Source organism: Myiozetetes cayanensis, unplaced genomic scaffold, assembly GCF_022539395.1.
Source record: "Myiozetetes cayanensis isolate MyiCay16 unplaced genomic scaffold, myiCay2020 scf1, whole genome shotgun sequence".
NCBI lineage: Eukaryota > Metazoa > Chordata > Aves > Passeriformes > Tyrannidae > Myiozetetes > Myiozetetes cayanensis.
The window spans coordinates 108,760,748-108,785,297 of record NW_026086604.1 but is presented as its reverse complement, the minus strand read 5'-3'; the positions used below and the strand labels follow the sequence as shown (position 1 = coordinate 108,785,297).

Genomic DNA, 24,550 nt, shown 5'->3' with positions numbered 1-24,550 from the left:
GCCGTGAATTTTTTGAAAGAGCAGCTTGGCAGAACACAAGGCTGGATACGGCAGAACAAACACCAAAACAGGCTTGGGAGGGAGTCAGGAACCGGCACGTGTTCAGAAGAGACTTTCGGAGAGGGCAAAACCAGCGTTTAGGTTGGATATTAGAAGAAGTCTTTACGGAGAAGAGTGATCAGGCATTGGAATGGCCTGCCCAGAGAGGTGGTGGATTCGCCGTCCCTGGAGGTTTTTAAGATGAGGCTGGATGTGGCACTGAGTGCCGTGATCTAGTAATCACAGTGGGGTTGGATCAAGGGTTCGACTTGATGATCTCGGAGGTCTCTTCCAACCCAGTTAATTCTGTGATTCTATGATTCTAACTCAGCTTAGTGGCTGATGCCACCTGATGGCGAAAAGTAGGTTTAAAGACACACAAAAACAAACAAAAGGAGTGCTCCCTGTCCTTGTGCTGCCCTGCATGTAAGGCAGAGTCAGTTAAACGTTCCTTAACATCAAACATACACTACACCTGTACTAATGTTGCCGAGCAAGTAAATAGATATGGCTTTCCTCTTCCTACAGAGAAACGCACTCATAACTGAAGTATAGGTGAGCACTTTTGGTGATGCACAGTCTTCATTGTCATCCCAGTGAACATACATTGTTCCTGTAATAACTGAATTTAAAACTGAAAGCTATCCAGATTGTGGAATGACTGTCATACTTAGTGTTGTTTAATTTTCTGTGCTCTTACCTGACTTTATCAACCCTGAATCATGCCAGGCAGTGCAGGTTACCACTTGCTTCTGTCAGGTTTGCATACTGCTGTACAAAAAATGTTGTCACTTTTCACAAATATCCATATGCGTTTTATTTCTCATGTCTTGCTTCCGGCAGATTAATTTCTTGCTGCTTCTCCATAGGTGAGGTTTTCCATATTACATAATCTTATCCCTATTCCCAGTGCCCAACAGTTATTTTTCTAACCAATCTCTATCCCAGTCAACTGTTCTTTGATAACTGGGAACTGCTGCTTCACATCATGGCAACAAATCTAAAAAAAAAAAGCCTTAGAAAGCACTGGTGACCCTGAGCAAAATGTATGAGTGTTTAAAAGCAGAAGTTGGGTTTAAGATAGACAGAAATATAAAGTATCAGAAGAGGGACTTGGTTTTAACCACCAGGATTTCCTTGCTGAGAACATGGATTCTGGAGATAATGAGCCCTGTCCATTCCAGAACCTTGCAGGACCAGTTTTGTAGCTTGCAAATTTCCACCCCCCTCCCCCAGGAAACCATTCCAGAGATTTCCTCCCCCTCTATTAAGAACATCTGGTCTACAGGAATGAAAATATTGGTACTGGAGAAAAATCAGTTAAAATCAAAAAGTACACTTGGCTTAACTTTTCATAACTTACTTTTATTAATCTTCATAAGCAGGCACTAAACAGTATAAAAAGATAAATAACCTATGGTTTGTACACATTCCCAAGTACTGTTACCTCCCAGTCTCTCCCAGAGATCCGTTCAGTTCTAGATGGCAGGACAATATTGCACCCACTGATCTGGTTCCAACTCAGACATGTGGGAAGAGTTAGCTGTGGTCACTGAGGCTTGCCTGGCTGAAGTTCAACAGTTTCAGCTTTCCCAGATGAAAATGATAGGAGAGGTAAGATGGAGAAGGTGGGTATCCTGGTGACACGTGAGGGAGATTATATATGTAAGGAGACAAGAGAACTATTAGAAAAGCAAACCAAGAGATTCACGGAGGGAAGGCATTCTTTGAATAGATACTGGATCTATCCCAGTATATCTTGAAGTCCAAATGATTTTTTTTACCAAATTTATTTGTTCTTTAGCTGCCAGCTCTAAATAGACTGACTTCTAAGAATATTCCACTTATGTAAAACCACATCTGAATGTCCTTACCATTCACAAAGCAAAAGCTTTGTAGAGCAAGTAAATATTCCAGAATACCATTTTTTTAACAAAAATTTGGCAACTGAAGAAAACATTTTAATGCTCTCATCCAACTCTCTGTTTTTTGTTTTTACCCTCCAGCTGCAGTTACAAATCTATCATACAAAAGATAAAGCCTTTATCTCATGCCAGCCTCTGTAACGTCCTTGCATTCTGAAGTAAATTTTATACTTTGTAAGATGTAACTCTGATGCCACAGAGCACTTTATCATCTTATAATACCTTCTGCCTTATTTTAAATATTGTTACTCCAGTAACTGGACTGACAGGACTTAGCAGTATACCAACACAGAAGGGACAAAGCCTTCACTACTGATCCACTTGAAAAATCACTAACTTTCTTCTTTTTTCCATTTAAAAGATATTTAGTTATCTTCAAATCATCTGTCAGCCTATGAAAAAAAAACCAAACCACAAAAAACCAAAACCCCAACCCCACAATCAAACATAAGTAAGGTGGTGATATAGAAACAGAAGACAGAAATTGAAAACATTATTCATGGGTAAAAATACTGGCCACTGTTCTCCCATCTCATAATCAGTATGGAGAATAGATAAAACTGAGATAGAAAATACATTATGTGCCAACCCAAACCATTCTATGATTCTGTTCCCCTTGCAGCTTCACAGATCATATTAAAATATTAATATATTAAAAGGAATTACCAGAAACAGTGTACAGAGGGAAGAGGTGGCAGAGGATGTGACAGGAGACTTTCTCAAGGGTTATTTCAGAAGCCAGGTGAAGACCACCAAGGCTACACAAACGATAGGCAGGTAAAAGGGACGTAAGCATGAAGAATTAATCAAGCAGTGAGTAAAAAATTGTACTCTTAGTGGATTTTGTCAGGAATGCCTGGGCTTTCCAGGAAGCCAGCTGTTTGATGCATGAAGGCAGCAGCACTTCTAGGAAAGCTCTGAAGTTAATATGTTTGACAGACCCATCTGCTAGGTAAGATCCCAATGCTGCTAGAGGAACACTGAGGCCAGGACAGTGGAAAGGCTGACCAAGGCATTCATGCAGCCATGACTGCAGCTTCAGAAACATGTTCCTAAACTCACTACAAAAAAGATGTTCTGCTGGCTTGCAGAGTGGCTCCTGTTTGTCTTGGCCTTGAATGAAGGGCTTAACATGTTAATGCATTGGAAGGTTCCAGATCTGAGACTCTATCCAGACCGCTGAAATAATATGTACATGACAAATCAGTATGGACTGCGACTGTCTGAGACGGACAATATGTGGGGAATACAGGTCAATGGTTCAGTATGAGATCACACCAAAAGTATTTCTGTGAAAGTCAGAGAGAAAAGGACACTGAAAACTCCAGTGGCTTCTGGAAGTAACTATGAGACATTTAAATTTAGGTTCAGTTACTAAAGCATGAAAGCATTTTGTTCCACCCTCAAAGCAAATCTCATGTACAATAGTAGAGGCATTCTGGTTGTGGGGATCAATCTGTTTGGAACAGCAATAAAAACAGTTCTATCACAGTTGTTCCTTTCAGTTCTTGTCATTATTCAGGGCTTGTTCCAGTTTCAGAAATTAGGTTACTTCAGGGCTTTTAGTGTCAGCACTGCACACAAGGACAGCTACCATGTTACCACCTCCTACAATTCCTACCAACTTGATTTTATCTTAAACAACTGATGCTGTGATCAAATCCATCACCACTCGACTTTACCAGTTAGCAAAGAGTTAATGAACAAAAAAATAATACCTGGCAGAAAAAGGCTAGTAATCCCTTATAAAGCAAAGCGACACATCTGCCCACTTTTTCTCTGCTGCACACCAGACAAATTCGGTTTACAGAAACAACTGCCAAAATATTTCAAGAGCACTTCAGTTCACCACATCACAGATTCCTTTGTGTCTCTTCTCTATTTATACTTCTGGTCCTGAAGCCATTTTTCTTGTCTTTATTTTTGAAAAATAGAGGGCAAAATGAAGTCCCACTTAATAGCACTATAAAATCTTTGTTTTGCCTTCAGTAAAGTTCATTCATTCTGGAACGAATACATGTTCAACACGAGTGATGTTCTTCTGATTATGTGACACAAAACACAAGTAAACAAGGAAGAGAAGACACAGCAGTGCCGTAGCTGTGAGGAAGACGAGGAGCCCAGCAAACAAAGGAGGTTTCAGAGGTAACTGGATCAGCTTGCCTTCTGCTGGAATCATGTTCGTGAGGCTTAACATGTAACCGAGGGACCATGCTATGCTGCTATTACCAACCTGAAATAAAGACAGAAGAGTCCTATTCCCATGGAATTTTCAGTTAAAGGAAAGAGGTTCCAAAAGCTCAACTGCTCATACTGGCAACCGCCCCTTAAATTAGCAAGGAGAAATCTTTAGTGGAATATACAAAGAAGATACAGAACTATTTTTAAAATACTCTTTTTATTTTTTTTTGTAGTTCCAGAGGATGATAATAAAATTGGTCACTGGGCTAAAGAAGGTATTGGATGGGTATAAGGATGTGTGGTATATATGCAGATAGCCAATTATGGGATTTTCTGTGCAAGAAACATTCTTTGAACAAACAAACAAAAAAATCAGCACTACTGTGCCAATTCCTAAAATTAGCATCTCACCTTAGCCACATCCTAGGATGTAATTTAGTTCAAGCAAACAAAAAACACCACAAAGAGTCCCACTAACATGGACAAAGAGGAAGCCAGGGTGAAGTCCCCAAAGCAGGAACCTTTTATTATCTTTTGTTCTGTGTTTGGTTTGGTGCCTGCAAATGAACCAACACTAGGCACTTCCATTTAACCAATAAACATAAGTGAAAAACTACTTCAGAACAGGTGAAACAACAGCAAAGGGAGTTTGTTTTTATTTGCCCCATGGTCTTCCTGCTTTGCTATCTTTCCCCACTTCTAATTGGAGCAACAGAGTTTACCAGTTTACCACTGTCCTTTTCATTAAGTCATCATCCTGCCACTTGATAAGCACAGGATCAAGGGGCAAAGATAAAGTGTCCCTTGTCCTCCTCCCACATGTCCAGACTCCCATAATGATCAGCCTATTTACGTAAGAGACATAAATACATATCACTGCCTCCTACAAATCAAACCACAACTTAAAAATAAAAACAACACAACTCTCCTAAAAAACTACTGTTAAACAGAGTCAAAAAATAAGGGGGGGATCAGGGAGCATTTAAAGAGAATTTGGTGGAACTCACTAAACAAGGGCTACCCTGGAGAGCCACCTACAAGATACGTATTTGGTTTACACTAAACAGAGGTTGTTTTCCTTTTCAAAGGGCTTGCACCACCTTCCAAGCTGTCAGCTACCGATTGTATTTGGTCCTTTTTGTAGCTGTGTACATCCCAATATCTATTCTTTAACTGACAGAAAGAAAGCTACAGCAACAGGAACTGGAATACAACACACAAGCAAAGAGGTCAGATGGACCAAGGTGGTTTTTCATTGCTGAGAGAGGGGAAAAAACTCTCATCATGAGGTTTAGAACTTTTAACTTTTACAAATCATCTAGAGATCTCACCCAAATTGTGGCATTAGGTTAAGGTCCTTTTCATTAGCTGTTCATTTCCTAATTAAAAGGAAATATATTCCTAGCATAGTCTTAGAGAGACTGTGCTGTAACTCTGTGGTAGCTTAGCTGATCAGCTAATATTAGATATTACTATTTTAGTAGGGGTAGATCTAATTAACAGAATGCAGTTTTTCCTTTTGGGGTGTCATGATACCCCTAGCGATAAATCTAGGCAACACAGGTATTCATTTTAAAAAAGCCTCTTGGGGTTTTATTTTGCTCAGTATTCTTACAGTCTTGGCTAAATACTGAAAAATGCTGCTGTGTTTGGCTGCTCCTGTCTGCTGGGGAAAATACAATATACCTTTAAATATCAAGACAAATCCACCCACCCCACCCCCAGTCCAGATTAACATCTCAAAGTAAGATCTATGCTGTTTTCCTGGTAGAACAGCTAAACTTTGGAAGCTCCTCCAGGGCTGCTAATGGTTGTCCACCAGAGGTCAAAATAAGGCAAGAAAATCCTACTTGATTCCTTACTGCACGAGTAATAGAGATGACTGTTCAGAAACCATTGCTTCAGATTTCTCATTCACAGTTTGCCAGTATCCACTGCAGTTAAGAACAGGCCACGAAAGATCTACAACCTGTTCTTTTGTTGGTTTTGCATGCAAGTGCTGAAGCATTTCCAAACTATATGGACATTAAGAGACACTCCGGGATAGGGTTTTAGAATAAAGCTGTGTGCAGTAGCAGAGAGGAAAGGAAATGCATCTATCACACAAATATTGTAAGCTTCCTCTCTCTGTCAGTTGAAAGGCAATACCCCATCAAAATACATTCTTATTTCAGAGAACCAGACTACGGCACAGATGGATGAGCCAGTTGTGGATGAAAACTGTCCTAGTTGTTCAGCAGTACTCACTGACTACAAACCTGCTTTGCCAGTTCCCCCAAGGCTCTGCCAGTAGACAGGAAGGCAGAGTTCTCCTGTCAGCTCAGCAGGGCTAGCTCAAACTGACCTTGACTGGTGATGTGTTTTAGGTACATCACTGCCTAGAGATTTGTTGAAGTACAGCAAATTGGGGAAATGTTTAAAAATCAAATGTTTGCTTAAAGCTCTTCATAAGAATCTGGGTAGCATCTCCAAATAATGCTGTGACCCCTGGAACCAGACTGAAACTGATGCTGAGGCTTGAAAAGTGGCTTTGTCTTATGCCAAAGATTCAACAGTCAATTAGAAAGGCTGTTGACGACCATTTTATTTTTGTAGGCTGCATCTTCTGTCTCCTTCTAAACTTCTTTGCATTAAAATAACAGTAAGAGAAAATGACTATTACTTACCTGCTTTTGAAAATGTATCTGTGGCCAAGTTTCTGCATTAAAGTTGTAAGCATGTACAAGCAAGTAATAAATGAAATTTGCTGAGAAACAGTAGGATCTAGCATATATTTCTTCAAATTTAGGCAGCATAAACTGGAGCTGAAAGCAAAGGGTTTTTTAAAACACATGTAGATTATGAAAAAACCAGATGATTTTAGATTTTGTAGCTAGAGAATATTTGGATTCCAATTAGAATTTAGTAGCTTTTTTAGAAACCCCAAGCAAAGGTATAGACAACTAGATATGGAGATTCAGAAAGACTAACGGTCACATAGCTTATGTAGCAAACAATGAAAATAATCATAAAACTGCACATGGAAAATTGAGGATGTTATGGTTTCTAAATTTTGCATGTCTTCTCTACAGTATGGTTAAAACTATGAAATGAAATTTTGAAACCCAGTCCAATGATAAGCATGATAGAAATACTACATGGTTTGAAGCACAATGAGAAAACAAATGCTGAGGTTGGTACAGACCTTCTGAAAGATTCTGAGCACTTGTCCATCTTATTTTTATATCCCTCTTTTACAGATTTAAAAAGGAAAAGAAAAACCCCAACAGCCCCCAAAACCAAACAAAGAAATAACCCACTTACCTGTGTCCAGCTCTGTGAACAGAAAACCCACATACTTGAATTGAAGTCATCTAGGGAAAAGCGCCCAGATAAATTCAAAGCATTAATTGTATAGTAGAATCCAGAGAAAGCCTATAGAAAGGGAGTAGATGATAGGTTACTTTCAGAACTACAGAAATCAAAAACAAGCAAGCTCAAAAAGAAATGCTGTGTTTGCAAACCTACCACAAAATTCCCTTTAGCTTTTGGCTGATTTATTCCATTAAAAGGACAGTCTTCTCTGTCTCTGCAAGCAGTGGAGTTAAACAATAAAGAAACCATCTCCTGGCACAGAGCTGGGTCTCCCGTTCCTTGGAAATTCACGAGCTGGTTTGGGTAGTAATTTGCTGGTCTCAGAGACTGTGTACAAAGGCTGCCAGAGAAGTACTTCATCGTTAATGATGTATTATAATTTTGAGGGTAACATGGATTATCCACACTGGAACTGGCATTTGATTTCTGGGGGGAAAAAGAAACAAAACCACAAGAAACCCCAAACAGTAATGACTACTGAAAAGCAAGAGAGACCTAATTTGACATTAACTAATCTTTTTAAACTGCATATGCATGCATTTTTGTTCACTGTCATGACTAGTCAGTACAATACTGATGATCACTGTAATTCACAGAAAATCCTTTCTCAAAAATTCACTGGCAAGATCAGCATAACACTTACAGGCCTTTTTGTCAAATGGTATAGAACTCTCACCAATTCTTAACAAATATGAAGAACTTTGCGTGAAATTTAAGTGCATTTGTCCACAACAAAGCACAACACAGCTCTGACTGGGGCCTCCAAATGCCACCAAAAGAAAGAGAACACAAGCCTAAGAGCTTGCTCAGACAATTGCTGAACTACTGCAAGAGCAACATAGCAAAGGGTCTTAAACTGACCTGGAGCAGCAATGTTAAAAGCCTTTTCTCAGCTTCATCCCTCCCATAGCACTGGTAGCTGTGAGTGTAGACATTGTAGTTGTAACCATACAACCTCACTTGCAAGGTGCTGTTGAAGTGCTCCTGAGAGTCCTCTGGGATAAATGAAATTTGAGTGGAAGCTCCTCCAAGATCCAGTGCACCCATAGTCTCTTTTCTGTAAGGATGGACCCATGTTCTCCAAAGATTTCTCTACATGTAAATTTAAAACCAAGACAAATTAGAAATATCATCTCCTGTCCTTTCAAGCTTTTCTACTCTTTATTTAACTTTCTGACATTTCTCCCTGTCTTTGTCCTGCACCCTTTCCAAAAAATCGTAGCTCTCTGAGGAAAACATGCAGATATTTTTACATAAGAGGGATGTACTTTCACAGAGTGAAATGATCTTGAAAGATGGAAAAAGGAATGCAGCATATAGTTCAACTCAACAGGACAGCACAATGATCAAAGCATAGAACTAGCCAGATCAATGTCTATCCTAGAATGTAGCGATCTGATGTCCAGATACCTATGAGATCTTGAAAATAAATCTGGATGGAAATAGTATGCAGATTTGCTTGTTTCAAGGCAAGAAGAAATACTAAAGGAATAGAATATTAGGAGATCACGCAGAAGAAGAGTGAAAATAAAGTGCAAAACACAGACAAGTCAAATGAAAGCTCCATCAAAGTCAAAAGAACAAGGACCCCTAATCTGCATATTTCCTTCTCTGAAACTGCAGTGGCAATAAATCTGATCCATTCATCTGGCATTTTTCCCTATTGCCCAAAACATTTCCCAAGTTCTGTATTTGAAAATCACAGTGCCAAATATAGGTTTAATGTAGTATTACTCATTGAACATGATGAGATGAATGTATACACAAGAAGGGAAAAGAAAGTTTATAGCCTAGCAAATATACTCACAATAAAATTCTACAGTGAAAGATTCCCATAAACAGTCCCTAGCAGAACTTGACTCTTAGCTCATTGCCACAAGAAAGATGAAATTTTCTCTCTGCTACTCCTGATAATCCACACATAGCTCTTCACACAACTCTCTAGACTAAACTGGTTTCCAGCTTTTTGCAGTCCATTCAGTAGTCCTTCTGAATTTGTCATAGGAATTTGACATTTGGATTATTAAAATTCATGTGGTAGAAGACTAACCCCACTCTGAAGTTCATGATGCCATTTTTGCTGCATGAAATGCACACAAGAAAAACACTTCCAGAATGTGTGATTCCAATACTGTTTTTTCTTAACTTTGCAAGTCAGCAACACATTCATCATGAACTATCACTCACAGCACCAACAAGTAATTCCTGCTTATTTAATGGCCATGATCTGATATAGGAGCCATTCAACCAGGACAGCTTAAGAATAGTCAGCAGTTTGGTTGAAATTTCTTTCAGCCTAGCGAGGCAATCTGGAAGAAGTGCATTTAAAGCTAAGGGCAGCACACTCCTGCCAGGAATGCAGATGAGCAGTTGCTGATCGAACTGGTACAGCTTTTACTCTGAATGAAATTATACTGAATATCTGCATATAAAAAGGGATCTTCCAACACATTCGACTACCTCCCAGTTATGAAGGCTGCTCCCTGACCCTATTCCAAGTTCAAGGACAGCTTAAGTATCTTTATATTTGTATCACTTGCTCTGTACAAGACAGCTGGTATCACAGCCTAGCGATACTATAGCCTGCAGCTTTTCAGCAGTTTTGGAACGAACTCTGTATGAATGATTTCTAGCTCAGCTGAGGCATATTTGGCCACATCAACCACCTTCAGTGCTTCAAACACTCTTGTCTGCTTAAGACAAGTAAGCCAACACTTCCAAACAATTTGAAGATCCTCTAAGCTGTGCAGGTCCTTCACCAGTAGGGCTGCAAGGACAACAACCACCCAAGGAAGTCACAGAAAAGCAGAAGAGAACATCTTCAGCTGGCACCTCTGTGAAGACAATCAGTACCCGTCACACTTAACATACCAATGCATTTAAGGGCAATCTAACTTTTTGTTTCTAGGTAAGGCACCCAATGTCATTTAGGGAAGAGCTCTTTTTTGAGTATCAACAATTTTGCCTTTGTCATATCACATTCCTGTAACAACATAGTCTTTATGTTTGCTTTGTTCTATCAATGACACAAAAAGACACTGTTATAAATTTCAGTGCAAAACAGAAATCACAACACTATGACGCTTTAACAGGCATGTCCTCTCAAACTTCTCATTTCTAAGAGAGAAAGAGTGAAAAGAAAAGCATGCAGTTTTTTCCACACACCTCTAAGAAATTGCCCATTAAATAGTTGGCCGTTATCCATCCATACACCCCTTCCTCTGGCCCAGTTATGATTTGCGCACCCCTAAATTCAAAAGGTTGTGCTCTGAAGTAGTTTTGAATGCTTGCAAGGACTTCATTGGCTGCCGATTCATTTTGCAACCTAAGCAATTCACAAAACACGAGACACTGAGCATCTGGAAAGGCAATTTCATGTTTACTGACTAGCAACTCAAGAAAACTCCTGTAATAACCTAATAAAAGAAACCCCAGACACTGTTTACCTAAAGGGGGAGTTCACTCCCCCAGTATGTACAAACTTCACTCATTATCATAAAAGTTCATAGGTGTTTTGTTTCTTATTTTTAGTTTCTTTATTTTTAGTGAACTGAGAGCTTTTATGACACCTGCTAGTTAAAACAGTCCTGGAACCTTTCTTCCCACTATGTTTCACCACAGAACAAATATAAAAAGCCAGTTTGTGGCAGGGCTAAAGCCATGGACAGACCCCAAGATCCACATCACATCCCGTCCACACTCAGAAAGCTCTGCAGTGTCTAGCTTCAATCTGCCTTTGCTGCCCATGGATGTGCACAAACATTATCTGTTTACATAACATTGTATTTCCAGATAGATGTGGAAGAGAAAATTGAACTCTCGCCTTCTCCAAAATAAAGCAAGCATTTCTTTTCAATACAGGATAACAGAGGAATTTTATGCAGAGCCACTTTCCCTATCAAAAAAGTTAATTAAATTAAATTGGCTGGGTTCCATTTTCTTTTGGGATGGCCAATTTCCAGTGGGCAAAAATGCATCCAGTACATTTTTCACTTTCTGTTTTCACAAGCTGCTATGCTAGTATGCATACAGAGGAGTTCAAGTTTCTGCCATACCTCAGCAGTCTCATGCCAGCTGTAGCCCCCAGATAAACAGAAGTGTTTTTATGCAGATGAGCTGGTATTCTCTCTTTGACTTTATTCAGACACTCATCAAAAGGCTTGGCAAGAGCTCCAGGGCTACTCTCATAGCTGGATATACCAGGGCCTAAAAGAGAACAAGTAGATTGATTTCATTCTGCTTTGCCAACTACAAATTAGCCCAATTAGCAAACAGGTGTTAAGAGAAGGAGATTTCACCCTTCCACCCTGGAATTGCAAACAAGGGGTAGGATGGCTGAAAACTAGGAGTGCTTATGGAATAAACAATGTAGTGAGTGCTCAGGTGTGTGAGACAGAGAAGACACTTGCAAACTGCCTGCCTGTATTTCTGTGTGTGTGTACAGACATACCTATAGTACCATGAGTAAGATATACAGTATACCCACATAACAACACAATGACAGCAGTGCTGTACTCAGGAGGAAAATAGGTTTACTTGTGTCAGATGGTGTAGAAAATAGCATGTCTAATGGGTGTAAAATTTCTCTGATCTGCTGAAGTATAGAAAAACCCTCCTTCCACAACCTAAGACAAGGATTTTCTAATCTGGTTTGCCACAACTGTTATGGACACCATGGCACCTCTAAAGGTCACTGCTCTAAACTGAAAATAAAATGAAAAAGCTTCTGTAAGGAACTGTTGGTGAAATTTCAAGATGTATAGAAATGGCTCTTGAATTCACAGAGGTACAAATCTGCACTGGTGCATGAACTACTAAACAGCTTTCCAAATTTCCAAAGTTTTCAAAAATGAACACTGAACAGTTTTCCAGATTTCCAAAGCCTTCAAAGAGCAGGAATGAGAGTTACACCATACTGCATAAGGCATAACTATTTGAACAATTAGCATCAAAGTCTTTCCTGCCTTGCTCAATATTCCAAGGACCAGGAGGATCTCAACTTGTTCAGGCTCAGCTTGGGTGTGAATAAAAACATTCCTTACTAAAATTCCCTGGCTGAGAAAGTTGCACTGGGAGAAATGCTGGCATTCCCATAAAGCCACTGCCTCACAGAGAACAACTCTGTCTGAACTCTATCTACTTCTCCTGTAACAGCCATCTCTTGCACAACCTGATCCCAAGCTAAGCAAAAGGTGGCTCTTACTGAGTTAAAATGAGAAACCATTTATTTTTAGTTATATTGTATCGATAAAAACAGAGAAAAAATTTTAAGACTTCACAGATTTCACACTCCCCAACCCCTTTTTTGACCCTATGAACTTAAATATTATCATTCAACCATTAGACATTCACAGCCCTGATTCTGGAGTAAGACTTTCTAAAAGTCTTAAGTCTAGCACAAACAGGCCTCAAGCTGGAAGAAAAGCTGTTACCAGAGGAAAACAGAGCAGCAAGTGCTGTTTTACATCCTCAGCAGCTGCTGTGGCCTCACACTCCCTTGGTAAGCAGAAACCATCTTCCAATGTTCAGACAGAGCAGGTCATAAGGCAGTGACCATTTTGTTCTGGACTGCCTGCTTTGCCCATGCTTAGAGCCTTACTAGGACAGATTAACTGCACTGTATAGAAAAGGGTTTTGATTTGTGGCTGGTACCTGCACACAGGGGCAGAGGTACCTCATAAAGGCAGAAATTAAATCACAAAACCACCACAGAACTTATAGACTAGTTGGTCATTTGACCTTCAAAGTTCAGTAGGTACAAAAAAGTCTGCCTTTCAGTATGCCCAGAACCATCCTCCAATTTAAGTATTTAAGGCTATGGTTAGAAGGTAAAGAAGCAATGGTAAAGAAACACTGGCAGATGTGTTCACCACTGTTTCCCACAGATTAGCTGGGGACCTCTCCCATGAACCCTCTGCCTCTTCCAGTGCAGAGTTATCCAAGACTAAAAGAGTAAACCCTGGTGAATTTGTACACTGGAAGAGAGGAGCACTTTGGTTGACCATGGTTAAGGCCGTGGACCTAAACAGTTCACAGCGATTTGGACTCCTCCATTTTGCAATTTTTTGTATTCCCTTGAGGCAGAACAAAATCTAAACCAATTAAAACAAATTAACAAAGCACTCCTGTGTCATTTTTCATGAAAAAGAAAAATGCAGTTTGTCTGCTCATTTTTCTCACAACAGAATTCCTAAACGCAACATTTCTAATGAGATAAGACATGAGCTAGCAGAATGTACCTCTCACCATTTCAGTAGGCTGTAAGGACACATCATCAGAGACACGACAGTGCATTACTTCTGTTCCTGTTACACTTGCTTTCCTTTCCTTGCTCAAAAGCCACTAAGAATGTCTGGACATATTTAATCCTGAAGATGGAAATGTTGGTGCTGTTAAGAAACCATTGCCTTCCACTCCTAGTTACTCATGGACCTCTGTGGCTACATCCCCAGCATCTATTTCCAGACACAATGAGGAATGCTAGATTTTGTGAGATCATGACTGAGGCAGAAAGAAAAAATTCTCTTGGAATGACACAGTTATTATCAGAGATCAAAAAAACTGCATTGAAACTCCTAAGATGCCCCACCTTCTCCTCTTACCCAACTTGCAAACCCAAATCAGTACACTAAACAAAGTCAGTGCTAAAGTCACCATCTTAAGAGGATAATCTAAAGCTCATTTAACTGAAAGTAGCATAATTTTCTAAGTTTGGCTTCCTGTAGAAATCCCTTATGGATTAGCTACTATTTAATAAGGGATTTTCCTCCCTTACCTGGCCATCTGTCTTCACAAAATGCGTGGAATTTTCGTATCTTTGAAAGCTTACTCAAATGTCACTGAAGTTGACTAAGAGTTTCCAAAGCTGCTATGAAGGAACCCGCAAAAAGCCGTTAGAACTTATACTTCACCATACTGGAGTGTGAGCAAAAGTCAGCCTAGCCTGTCTGCAAGGAAGCAGTTCAAAACCTCAGATAAAAGACAAGGCAGGGAGCCAGTGCTGCCAGTGGGACACCTTCTAGCAGAGCACACCTACAGGTCTTCCTGAGCCGAGGGCCAGACCTATATAATTGATACAAGTCTCCTGTCACAAACTGTTCTGCCAATTTAACTATTTTACTCGATAACTTTATTAGACACTTCCCAGTTCTGTAATATGGAGAAACTTAATTAACGGCTAACATCTAACAAGGGCTAGATTCCCCATTCTTCTCAAATGCTTTTCATTCCAAGCTATTTTAAATATATTTTTTACCCTTATTTTGAAGAAACACAAGGACTAAACATTTATAGGTCCTGATTGTCTGCAGGTTGAATTCTGTCTGCAGTGCTTGAGCACTGCAATGAAGTAAATCAAGTTTAGCTATAATTTCCTCTCTCTGTTACAATGATTAGAACATCCTGCTCTATCAGTAGGAAAAGAACTAATGCTGACAGAGATAGACATAGTCTTAACAGTTCTCACTCCCCAGCAATGAAAAGGGAACACAGGGAAAAAAGAAAAAAAAAATCCAGTATAAGTGAGGCTAGAAAAAAATGAGGAACTTCCATTTGAGCTCACCTTTCACATTACACTTGAAGGTTTGGGTTACAACTCCTGTGTCATTTTCTTTTTCTGCTGGCCATTCATAGACATAGACTGTAGTTCGAGAGGAGCCAGCATCAAGGACTATTCCATACTGGGGAGAAAAAAAAAATACATTAGATGAAGAAACAAACAGTGACAGCTTCAATGCCCATATGCAGCTGTACTTCACTGCACCACCAAACACTTTAGAAAATGTATGCACAGTGTATTATTTACAAGAGAGATTAATTCTAGTGTTAGGCGCTTAGGCATGAATCCAACAGCCAAGCATAGAATGAATCTGGCTGCAAACCAAAGAACATACTACGCATCTTCAATAATTAATTCAGCAGGGATGGAGAATGCTCATCTCCTTTCAGCATCAGGTTCAAAATCCACACTGACACACAGATATCTTACACTGTGCTAGGACCTGATTTTGCAGCAAGTTCATTTCCTATTATCCCAGTCTACTCTCTGGAACACTGAAGGGTTTGATACCTAAGCACAGTCTTTAGATTCAAGGACGCACAAGGGATCTATAAACCCACAAGCAAAGAGGTAAAGTACACAACAAGTTGACAGTGAGAATGATGTAATAAGTCTGGGTTTTTTCTAATTGCTCCATAAACCTCTCCCTTTGAGTGGTTTAGGCAGTCCACCTTAGAGATTGCCTCGGAGAACAAGCTGTGCTAGAGTGTGAGTCAACAAACAGTAGAGAATCAATATTACCTCGTGATTATTTATGAAATAAACGAGAAAGAGTTAAATTACTTGCCCCAGGTCTGTTGGACTCTCTGTGGAATTAAAGCACAGGTTTCTCCATCCTGTCCCACTGCTAACCTGACCAGTCTTTCCCCCTTTCCCGTATTTTATGACAGCAGAAATCTGTAGCAGCTGGGAAGGCAATCTCATGAAGGGAAGAAAAATGACATTTTGCTTAATCTCTTTATGATCCTTGATAGTATGTTAAGCTGCCCCTCTCTTCCAAAGTCATCTAATTGGTAGGAGTCACACAGTGCAGAGTTAATTTCTCTGACAACCTTTTTTCTTTCAAAACAGAGAGATGCCCAGGAGCCTGACAATACAGAAAAGTGAGAGCAGCTGTCTGGTTGGAAAGCAGTAAGAGCCCCTGTAGTAGGCTGATAAATTTCATCCCACTGCCTTCCCCAGGAGCCTCAAATCTGACCAAGAAAGATCACTGCTTTAGGTGGCAAACTATTCAGCTTCCACACCTGATTAGTTCCCAGCTTCTACTGTAACCCTACAAACTCCAGGCCCCCAAACAATACCAGCAATACCAGTCCAGTCTGTTTCATAGAGGACTATAAGGTAATGAAAATTTCATTTATATTTACGCAGACGATATTTACCTTGATCCACTAGAAGATGAAAGGCTCCACAGATACTATCAAACCACTGCATGATCAGGTTCTGTTTCAGTAACTACTTTAGCAAAAGATAATTTGAGTGTATTCCCCCTCCTCGGAAGAGAGATGAGCACTCTGGAGGTACATAACACAGTAGTGGTCAATCTGCTAAAGGGCTGTTAATTAAATCTAGTCTCTGTCAGCTCAAACTGAAAACCATAAGCTTTTAACTTTGCTACTTTTAGGGCTAACTATCATGCCCAAGTAGAGCTGGGAGATAATGGAATGGAATAGATTCGTCAGACAAAACAGGGAGACGATTTTAACCCAGAGAAGTTTCAGTATTCTGTTTTCTATCCTAGTAGAGGGAAGAAGAAAGGGTAGAGGGAAAAGTGACCTTAAAGAAAATGCTTATTTATGGGGTTTAGTGTTGCCCCACGTACCTCCAACACAGAGGTGACCACGCTGCCTACAGCATGAAGTAAATGCACCATTTTGCCTCTTGGGTTTGGCAGAACACTGTGACTACTGGACACACTTAACAGAAGCTAAACGAAAGGCAAGATAACAATAAAGCAGACTTTGTGTCTCTAAAGGTGCACTCATACACCTTTTTTTTTTTTTTTTGGCTGCAGCTGCGCTGACTAAAGACACAATTACCTGTCTACTGTTTTGCTTTCCCTTGCAAGAGGGTACTTCTGCTCGCAGAGCTACCAGTGTGAGTGACAACTACCTACACTCTTTCTGAGGCAGTTTCATGCTATTCACTCAACCAGTCTGGTTGTGGCCCAAACATACAAGGGATATTCATATGAATGGCTTTGCAGAGTACATCCTGAAGAGTAGTAATCCCAATAGAGGAGCAACAACAAGGCCCAGGGTTAATCACCTCTTCAACCTGAACACCGTACCCATAGAAGGATGTAGAGATGCACAAAGCCTTAAAGCAGGCACAATTACCACCTGCCTTCCAATCACTTTGAAAACTGCCAAGAGAAGCTAACAAGCTACACCAATTACAGGAAAGATGGAGGCCACAAAAGTGGATTTATACTAGAGGTGCACTTCAATTCAGCTACATAGGCTTTAACAATTTTTAATCAAGTATAACATCCACAAACAAGGCAAAACCCTTCCTAACAGTCAAAGGAGACGTGAAAAATTTAGGTGTAGAAATCTAGGTGTAAAGTGTCTGGAGAGGCAATTTAAAGAAAAATACGGTAATAAAGGTGTGGAGGGCTTTTTTCATCAGGACTGACAAAACATCAGTAGACAATTTTTTTTTACCAGTGCAAAGGCTCATTACACTCAGAGCTAGCTTTATTTACAATTCCAGTCTTCCCCACAAACTATGTCACTAAGGATGCCTTTTCTCTCTTCATCACTTTTCTGACTTCATGGTGTGTGTCCATGAGTCATGAGTTCTTTCAGTGCCCCAGCCTCATGCGCCTGGTCAGGCCCTTCCTTCACAAATCATTGGCTCAATCTTCAGATAACCCAATCAAGAAGGAACCAAAATAATTAATTGTGCAACAACACTTTAAAACATCAGTGGCACAGCAGATAATTTATCTCGTGCCCCAATGGACACCCTCAACATACATCCTTGGAAACAGCTTGTATGCCACAGATAACACGAAGAGTAGTAACAGAAGAACAAGGCCATTTACAAAGAGTGTCTACATTGTGTTGTTGCCGTATTTAATTTTAATCAACCATTAACTTCAGGACACTGCCATCAACCAGGTACTGGAGGGTTTCACACATGCACAGGTCCTCCCTCTGCTCCTGAAGAATTATTTCTTGAGAGTGTTAATCATCCACTGAGGACTACTCAGCGTCTCAAGAATCAAACACAGGGTCCTCCATATCCCCTGCACTAGCAGGCTTAGAGCTCAAAACCAAGTTCAAAGCCAAGGCACACCTGGTAGAGGAACCACCAGTCTTCCTCTAGAGCCAGCCACAAAGCTGTTGTGATACAGTAAGCAGACCTCCACTGCTAAACCAGCTCCAGCTAGTCAAGGTGGTTCCAATGTTTCCCTCAAAGAGTAACGTAAGCAGTTTTATCATTCTGGATGTGAAACTGAATTAATGACAAACACAAGAGATGTGTAGGCTGTCTTTTAGATTGTGGCTTCAGCCTTGTCCTGGCTTCAGCTGGGATGCACGTCAGTCCAGTCTTGCCTTTCACAAAAATTGGTGGGATGAAAGGCTGCTGCAAGCAGCAATTTGGGGTACAACAGAACGTTTACTTGAGGCACTGTGTCCCCATGCAAGATCCCAGCACATACACCCTGCCACATCACACAAACACATAAAACGGGTATCAGAATACAGTTTTATCCCATTGTCTGACTCATACACCACCAAATGATTCAGACAAAGCCAAAGGTGTTCATAATCCCATGAAGTGTAATGAGGCATTAGCCTATCGCTATCAGTATGTGAACTACCCAGTTAAATACACATGCAGATGGAAAGGTAGAAAAGACTTCAAAGAAGAATCTGGCAAGAGGATCGTGGGAAAAAAACAGAACTCAGAATGCCAGACTGCAAAGCTTCTCTGTAAGGGTAATTTTGACAGTTTTGTCCTCAGTTGTATGCATCTCTCATTGAAGAATCTGCACCCATGTTCCAAGAGCAAGGAAAGCCTGAACTTCTGAGTATTTTAGTTTGTCTTTTTCAGCTTGATCTGCCCCCCTTCATGAAACTACTTTGCTTCTTTTAACATGCAGCAGGTCCCAACATGTGGCAAATCACTGAAGCGCACACTTAAAACCCAAATGCTTTTGGTACACAGGAGCAGTTTGCAAAGACATCAGCATAAACTTCCCAACTGTGCATGGGGGATGAATTTAAACTCTGGGTGTTTCCCACTTCAAAATTATTTTAAATTACTTTAAAATTACTTCCAAACTCTGGCAAATATAAAAAAAAAGGCATGAGATGTTTTCCTCATTTGGCCTTTCAGTCTTGGAGAAGACATTGCGTGATAGGCATCACAGAGAGGGAATCAAGGAATGATTTTCCTCCTTTGCCACTGACCCTTGACCAATTCTCCTTTTCTCTCAGATTCAGCTTTCCCATGACAAAGATGTGTTTAAACATTAATTTATGGCAGTGAGCTCATTTGAATCAAGCCATAAAAATTAGTATAGAAAGGTACATTAAATTAAATATCAGTTCAAAACCTCCTTCCTGAGGTATTCTAAGACTTACCTTAAGCCCTGGAGAGAGGATCTGTTGCTGATTTATCTGAATCACTGCAATAGCAATGACAAGAACTATGCTTAAAAAAAGGAACACTTGGGCAACAACACTTGGGGTTCTGGTGAGCATCCTGCAACAACAAAAAGGGAAAAAACACTTAAGGAATGTGAAAAGATTCAGCAATTCTACCTTAAAGCCTGAAGCTCTGAATCAGTTGAAACTCATAAAATCTCATTTCATCAACCAGATTATACTACATGAAAATTCTGTCCTCTCCTCAAGAACTGCCTGGTGTTTTGCAACCCCTACCTTCTTATTGTCTAGAAGAGCTGTGTCTGTATTGTCATGCTAATGATGCCAGATTTCACCCTCAGTCTGCTCATTTTCCACAGTGCCTACATGTAGATGCATGCTCACCATCTCCCACGCCTTAGGAAATGCAAGCAGTGGGCGGGCAGGCTGGGGCTAGTGCACACTCAAAGATCCCATATGATTCTACAACACAGACACAACCACAGCCATGTAGACACAACGATGGAGGCTGCTGAGTGCAGCTAGATGTTTTTAGAGATGCAAGGTCAGTGTCTATAAGAGATACAAGCTGCTTCAGCAAAAAAAAAAAAAAAAAAGGTTTTAAGGCATTAGTAGGCATCTGTCTACTAACTGCTCATGAAAAATGTGTGCATATTAATGTGGAACCTATTATTATCACTCTGCACTACATACAAAATACAGTTTAATGCAAAGATTTTGTGATGAAAAGTTACTAAATCCAAGTAAATCTAGCACAGTCATGTTGGACAAACCCAAAGGTGACATGAAACATGCATACTAAGGATAAGGCTATTTGTACGTTCGTATCCTCTAGAAAAGTTTCCTAGGATTCAAATGTGGTTTAGGTTTCCTATTATTTCTGTTCATCCTTTAATTTTCTATGTCCCTGACCAGACAGCTCTTAACCCCAAGAGGCCATTCAGAACCTCGGAATACTGGCAATCCTCATACCAAAAATCCTTATGCTCCACGGCTGTCAAGGAGGAAAGAGGCAGCTGGTGGGAGATGGCAAGCTTAGAAGTGTCAGAGGAACACAAAGAGAACTTTCCTGCCTTTCTTATTTCAGAAACCACTTGTTTTGGCATAGAAATATCAACTTAGCCTGGCATGATCTACCCTGACTCCCAACTCCTAAGTCTTCCATACTGACAGAAGAATATACCAGTGACTGCTCAGCAATTTCAGGAATCGCCAGCGCCAACCTGTCCTGAAGACAGGAGCTTAAAGGTGATCTACAGTCCATGGCCAGAGCACACTGGGTGAGCCCCAGTGTACCTGCAACACATGGTCTTCTCCTTAGCTCCAACCAGAGCCACAGGGAGAAGGCAGAACAAATGCTTCTTCACACAGTTTCCATTTTCTAAACCCCATGGGTTTTTCAGCCTGTGTACCCATGGTCCAACATCTATGTTCACATTCAAAAAAGAGAGAAATTAGTTTTTGTTCAGGAACTAGCTTCACACTGAGCTCTGTCCAATTCTACTGCTTTTCTTCCTTGTGTTCCTATTTCTGTTGTGAAAACTAATTCAGGTTGGCTTTTGGAAACTCTTCATTTCAGTCTGACACAACTCACTTCCAAACCATCATTTTTACACCTGTTAACTCCCTTTTCTAAATCCATATGGGCTCCTTGTTAACTGCCTACCTACCCTTCCAGTACTTTCTTGGCTTAGTAATAGCTTTATTATCTTAATCATGGGTCAGTTTTAAGAGAAAATTATCAGCCTCACTGGCAATCCACTTAATTCTGTTCATTGTTTTACTATCCTGACGCATTCAAACATCACATTCACGATGCATAAATGGTAGAATGAAATCTTTCTTTTACTATTAGAAAACATGTGAACACCTACAACTGTAACCTGCAGATGATGTCAGGGCATACATTAGATGTATTTAGAACTATTTATACAGATCATTAATTTTTGAAGAGAGACAAAAGATTTTAACTGCATTTAACTATGTTTCTGAATAACCATCTGGATAAAATACTTTAGGGGGAGAAAAAGTCTTTCTCTTTAGCTTTCAATTGTACAAGGATATATCCATAATTGTAAAGTGACTGAAAGAGAATTATGCTTCCAACCTAATATATACCAGTCACTCCTGGATCAAAGCACTGCTGTTCAGTGCTGGAAAAAAATAAGTCATCATCAAAGGAAAAACACTCAGGGCGAATGACTCTTTGAAAAACTAAAGCATTACTAAAAAGCAAAGCAGTAATAACTATTAGACTATTAACACTAAAGTCATGACTGATTAAATATTTTCTGCTGCATCTGTAATCCTGGTTTGTTGAATTTCTCATGTGCTTCCCTGGTACTTGGATTTTTCTTCATCATAGATGATTTCTCTTTTCAGAAATGACAGGAAGCATATAAGGTAAGGGCAAATCCCTTAAGACATTCCTCATGCAATCTTGTCCCATCGGCAGTAAAGACTATTTCATCAGAGATAATCTGTAAATCGTGAATCTGTGTATCAAAAGGACACTTCACAGTCCACGCTGGTGTGAAGTCATCACACAGTTGACACCTTTGCTAGCTTGCCACATAACTGGATCAGAAGCACAGGGCTATGTTTACTTTTAGCTACACTCATCTAAGACTCACTTATGTACCAGGCAATACAGTTATACCTGCCCATTCAAGAAATTCCATAGAGATACCAGAGAGGACTTCATTCACTCCACGTTTTAAACAGAGTTGTAAGGTAAGAAACTCGTGCTATCACTGCGCACTTGTTGGCAAAAAGCCAATTAAAAGACGCTAATGGAGTATCAAGAAGCAGTTGCATTCCATTATTAAAACAACATCATCCTGAAGTAAGAAACAGCATAAATACATATTTTCCATACCCATTTAAGTACACTGGGCCACACAGGAGCGCACTGGAAGGATCACTTTCTACACCTCACCTGCAAGCAAAAGGAATTCCCGCCTGGAAATGAAAATGGATTCAACTTCTTCATGCCACCAACATTTTAACTAAGTTAAACGCACACTTGTAAAAATGACTGTGCATATTTTATGCTGAAATTCCCTTCCCCAAGTTACTTGAAGCATCAAGCCCATCTACTTTAGGTACTGACCTGTTTGTTCGTAGGGTGGGTATGCAAGCACCATAAGTATATTTCTTCCCACTAAACCCTGAGGGATACAAACACGTTATCATTTCAGACGAGGTCGATGGGTGAATGTTTTAAGTGCTAGCAAAAAACCAAAAACAAAACAAAAAAACCCCTACAACTAACAAAAAGAAACCAAGAACCAAACAAACCCAAAACACCACAGCATTTTAAACCCCACGATGAAAACTTCTGAGGAGGTTTCACACGCCTCCCTTCAGAGGAGAAATTAAGTAAATATAAGCACATGGACCCAAAACTGCGAGTGGAGCTTTCCCTCAGGTCACTGCAGTCCCAGGTGGGGAAACCTTCACAGGACGATTATGATTCGCGAGAACACCCCAAGTCATTCGCCCCAGAACGACTACCCCGCCTCGACGGCCGGGGTGGCAGGTGCCCAGCCCCTCACCTCAGCCCGGCCCCCGATCCGGGGATCCCCCAGCTCCCCCGCCGCATCCCAACCTACCTCCGTAAGCCGCGGCTTCCCCGCTCCGTCCCAGGATGAGGAGTGACGGGAGCGGGGCGGTGGCGGCTGCGAGCGCCTCTCTCCCCGGGGCTGGAGGGAGGGGGGAGCTGCGGAGAGGCACTGGGTGGTTGCCCGCCCGCTGATCCTGTATTTCCAAATAGATTAAGAACAAACAAACAAAAAACAAGTCACAGGTCAAAAAAATAAATAAATAAATAAAATCCGTCTGAACTGACTGAAGCGGAGGGAGGAGATCTGCGGTGGGCGGACGCACCCGAGGCGTCCCCGCACCGGGAGACGCGGCGGGGAGCGGGGGCGCGGCTGTGCCCGCGGGGATGCGCCGGGGCAGCGGGGCTGGCAGGGGGCCCGGGGTGCCGTACTTCCCTGCCAGCCCGGCTCACGCACGGCCATGCTCCCCTCCCTTCCCCTCCCCTCCATCGGCTGCTCCCCGCTTTCCGGAAACGCAGACTGGCATTTGCCGGCAGCTGGTGCGGCAGGGTGTTGCTGGCCGTCCCTAAATCACATTCCTCAGTTCTCTCCCAAAGCGAGGACAGAAAGGGGTTTATCTAGAGGTGGCACTGGGGGCTCAAAGAATCCCTGCCTCTTTTAAAATGAGCAGGTGCTTTCTCAGAAGGGCTTTTCTAAGACCCCAGAAATTAGTAGCCTTCCACTCTCAGGGGCAACCTTTCCACTGAAGTTTGAGCATACTGGCACTATATATTTTGTAGTTCTAGCCAAACCTAGGCTGTTCAGTGGAACTAGCTCATGCCCAGGAACATACGTAAAAGCAGTGCCACAGATCCTGCCCTGTCCAACCTGTGTGATCAGCTGCAGCCAAGGATCATCCTGCAACCTGCAGGATGGGTTTGCCAGGGACACGAGCTCTGGAATCACAGTGAGATAATTCAGCTGCTTTGCCACCATTTGCTCATTGTTCTAGAATTCAGATTCACGTAACGTAAAAACCCTTTTATTCCTTTTCTCATAATGACCTCGATGAATCTTGATAAACAGTATCTTTGGGTTTTGAATAAAGAAAAGAGAACAAGAAACCAGCTGCAGCCTTGTGAACCATCTGTAAGCATCCTTTCATAATCTACTCATTTTGGGGGTGGAGGAAATTTCCTCTTTTTGATGACAACGCATTATTAAAAGCTGGTTTAATGATGATCTTGGGGAATCAGCTCAGCTATTTCTAGCACATGAAGACAAAGCCTCCCATAGCTCCTGATTTGCTGTCTGTTGCATGTAAATTCT

At 40.9% G+C, this 24,550-nt stretch overlaps 1 protein-coding gene across 2 annotated transcripts; it reads right to left on the bottom strand.

The window, feature by feature from the left end:
* Positions 1 to 1,383: 1,383 nt before the first annotated feature.
* ENTPD3 (ectonucleoside triphosphate diphosphohydrolase 3) lies at positions 1,384 to 23,663 on the bottom strand. Of its 2 annotated transcripts, none has more exons than XM_050324516.1 (11): positions 23,294 to 23,663; positions 22,792 to 22,849; positions 19,656 to 19,776; positions 15,061 to 15,178; positions 11,555 to 11,705; positions 10,665 to 10,824; positions 8,361 to 8,591; positions 7,653 to 7,925; positions 7,449 to 7,559; positions 6,812 to 6,949; positions 1,384 to 4,197 (listed from the first exon to the last, which is right to left on the bottom strand). In XM_050324516.1, exons 3-11 carry the CDS (start codon positions 19,773 to 19,775, stop codon positions 3,964 to 3,966), a joined length of 1,536 nt encoding a protein of 511 aa, XP_050180473.1. In that variant the 5' UTR covers position 19,776; positions 22,792 to 22,849; positions 23,294 to 23,663; the 3' UTR covers positions 1,384 to 3,963. The 2 variants fall into 2 exon arrangements, with proteins under 2 accessions (XP_050180473.1, XP_050180387.1); XM_050324430.1 differs by lacking the exon at positions 23,294 to 23,663 and adding an exon at positions 22,558 to 22,617 and having other exon boundaries at positions 22,792 to 22,805.
* Positions 23,664 to 24,550: the final 887 nt, after the last annotated feature.